The 2,015-nt window shown below is 60.2% G+C and overlaps 1 protein-coding gene across 1 annotated transcript in view; it reads right to left on the bottom strand.

Annotated features, from left to right (window-relative positions):
• Positions 1-2,015, bottom strand: part of LOC112399878 (zonadhesin-like) — a 32,093-nt gene that overhangs the window by 20,605 nt on the left and 9,473 nt on the right. The window contains exons 14-17 of the mRNA XM_024745279.1: positions 1,914-2,006; positions 1,440-1,547; positions 1,149-1,318; positions 98-300 (exon numbers count right to left, since the gene is read on the bottom strand). Of these exons, the coding sequence (XP_024601047.1) occupies positions 98-300; positions 1,149-1,318; positions 1,440-1,547; positions 1,914-2,006 (574 nt within the window). The remainder of the gene's footprint in view (positions 1-97; positions 301-1,148; positions 1,319-1,439; positions 1,548-1,913; positions 2,007-2,015) is intronic.

The following is a 2,015-nucleotide window of genomic DNA, read 5'->3' as shown; positions in this document are numbered from 1 at the left end:
CTTTTCTCTCGTGCCCACAAGCTGGCCGTAGACTTCAGAGCTCGGATGAGTGCCTTCTGGCTGCAGGGCTGAGAGAGGCCCAGCCCCAGCGGCTCACCTTGAAGTAGCCGGCCGTGGGGTCAAGGCAGCCACATTCGGACCTGGGGACGCACTGGAGACCGCTGAGGACGAAGCCCGGGTTGCACTCGCAGCCCTCCACGCAGCGGTTCTGGCAGGCCATGCCCGAGAACTCGGAATGGCAGGTGTCGGGGCACAGCTTGGCACACAGGGTGTATCGGCTGTTGGGTGGACAGGCCAGCGCTGGCAGAGGGAGGGAGCACAGGTGAGGCGGGATGGGGAAAAGAGGAAAGAGGTAGCTCCCAGCCCAGAGTTCAGAAGGCCGGTGGCTAGAGGCTTCCGCCCCATCTTGAGAAGAAGACAGTGACTGGGAGAAACCACCGAGGAGCTCAGCTTCCACGTCCCGGGCCTGGAAGGGGGCCTGCAGGGAACTGCCAAGAGGCAGGACCACGGGAGCAGACTGACCCAGAAGCCTCAGCGGCACTGCTGTGTAGGGTGGAGGGGAGCAGAGGGAACCCATGTGGCCCCATCAAGGCCCCAAAGCAGGCTCCCCAGAGGGCTGGGCCATGCCCAGGAGCTGTGGGGCCGTCATGACGCGCCATCCCACCCACCAGCCTGTACTGTATCCACATTTTGTGTATTTTATGTGTGCATCCCTCGACCTGGGTGTGCATTTACACACATATGCATTGCTCTGCATACCCGTACCTTCAGGTACCTGGGAAAGCTTTCTTTCTTTTTTTTTTTCCCCCCCAAAGAGCTTTAATTAAGACTTTAATAGAGCAAAAAGAGGTCAAAGAGCAGTCAGGGCCCAAATCAGAGGTAACAAAACCAAGCTGGATCCAGGTTGAAAGTGTTGCCTGGAAAATCCACAGCTGGGAGCAAACCCTGGGAAGGCTTTCTGAGTTTGCAGGTGACCGTGTGATTTTCTCAGTGCATGTTTCTGACTCTGCAGAGTTCCCTGTCCTAGTGTGGAGGCACAGGGGTTCCACCAGGGCGCCGCCCAGCCCGTGCCACGACTCTTAGATGCCGCCGGCCCTCCACTGTGTTTGCGTCTGAAAGAAGGGGCCCTTCATCTTGGTACAACTCACGGCAGAACTGGGGTCCTCTCCAGGGCTTCACCACGTAGCCGGCATCCTGGCAGGTCTCGGTCAAGGCCGACATGTGGGCACACAGCATCTGCTGCAGCCCCTGGAAATTACACATGTCAAACACGCAGTTGTCGAAGAAGGAAGAGGCCCTGAGGTGAGGCAGGCAGGCCCTGAGGAGAGAGGCCAGGTCAGAAGGAATGAGGGGGCAGAACTTCCCGCCTCCTGCCACGGAGGACCTGGTCCCCCCGCCATGGCCCTTCCTGTCCCCCCACCCCGGGCCCCCACACATACTCAAAAGCTCCGTGAGCGACCGTGAGCCGTCCACAGAACTCTGGCCCTGACACAGTGTTCTGCAAGGCAGTGTCGCAAGATGGGGGAGATGCCTGGTTCTCCCGGCACCTGGAAGAGACCCACCCCAAACGCCCTAAGGACCGAGGCTCACCTCCACGCCCAGCCCGCCCCAGCAGTCTCCCGGCTCTCGGCATCCCCTAGTGGAGAACATCTGAACACCAAGAAGTGGGAAAACTTGGAGCCGGGCAAGCAAGAGGTGGGGCTGCCCACAATTGCCTGGGGACGACTGACTGATGGTGGGGCTGGGGGTGAACGTGGTGGCAATGAACTCTGCTGGGAATGGGAGTGGGGAGAAGAATGACAGGCGTGGGGGTGTGCAGCAGAGGAGAAAAGGGGTGATGCCAGTTGGGGTTCTTGGTTCCTCGAAGGGGCAAAGGAGCAGGAGGGTGGAGACGGAGGCGGGGAGGCCCTCACTCGTGGTCTTCATCCTCCGAGGCCTGCCAGCTGCTACCCAGCTCCGTCTCATCTCGCGCTGGTCTACCATCCGGCTTCCGGTTGTCGTTGCTACTGTCTCCA

Source organism: Neophocaena asiaeorientalis, unplaced genomic scaffold (genome assembly GCF_003031525.2).
Source record: "Neophocaena asiaeorientalis asiaeorientalis breed wild unplaced genomic scaffold, Neophocaena_asiaeorientalis_V1.1 scaffold461, whole genome shotgun sequence".
NCBI lineage: Eukaryota > Metazoa > Chordata > Mammalia > Artiodactyla > Phocoenidae > Neophocaena > Neophocaena asiaeorientalis.
Note: the sequence above shows the minus strand (reverse complement) of the source record. Positions and strands in the feature narration are given on the sequence as shown.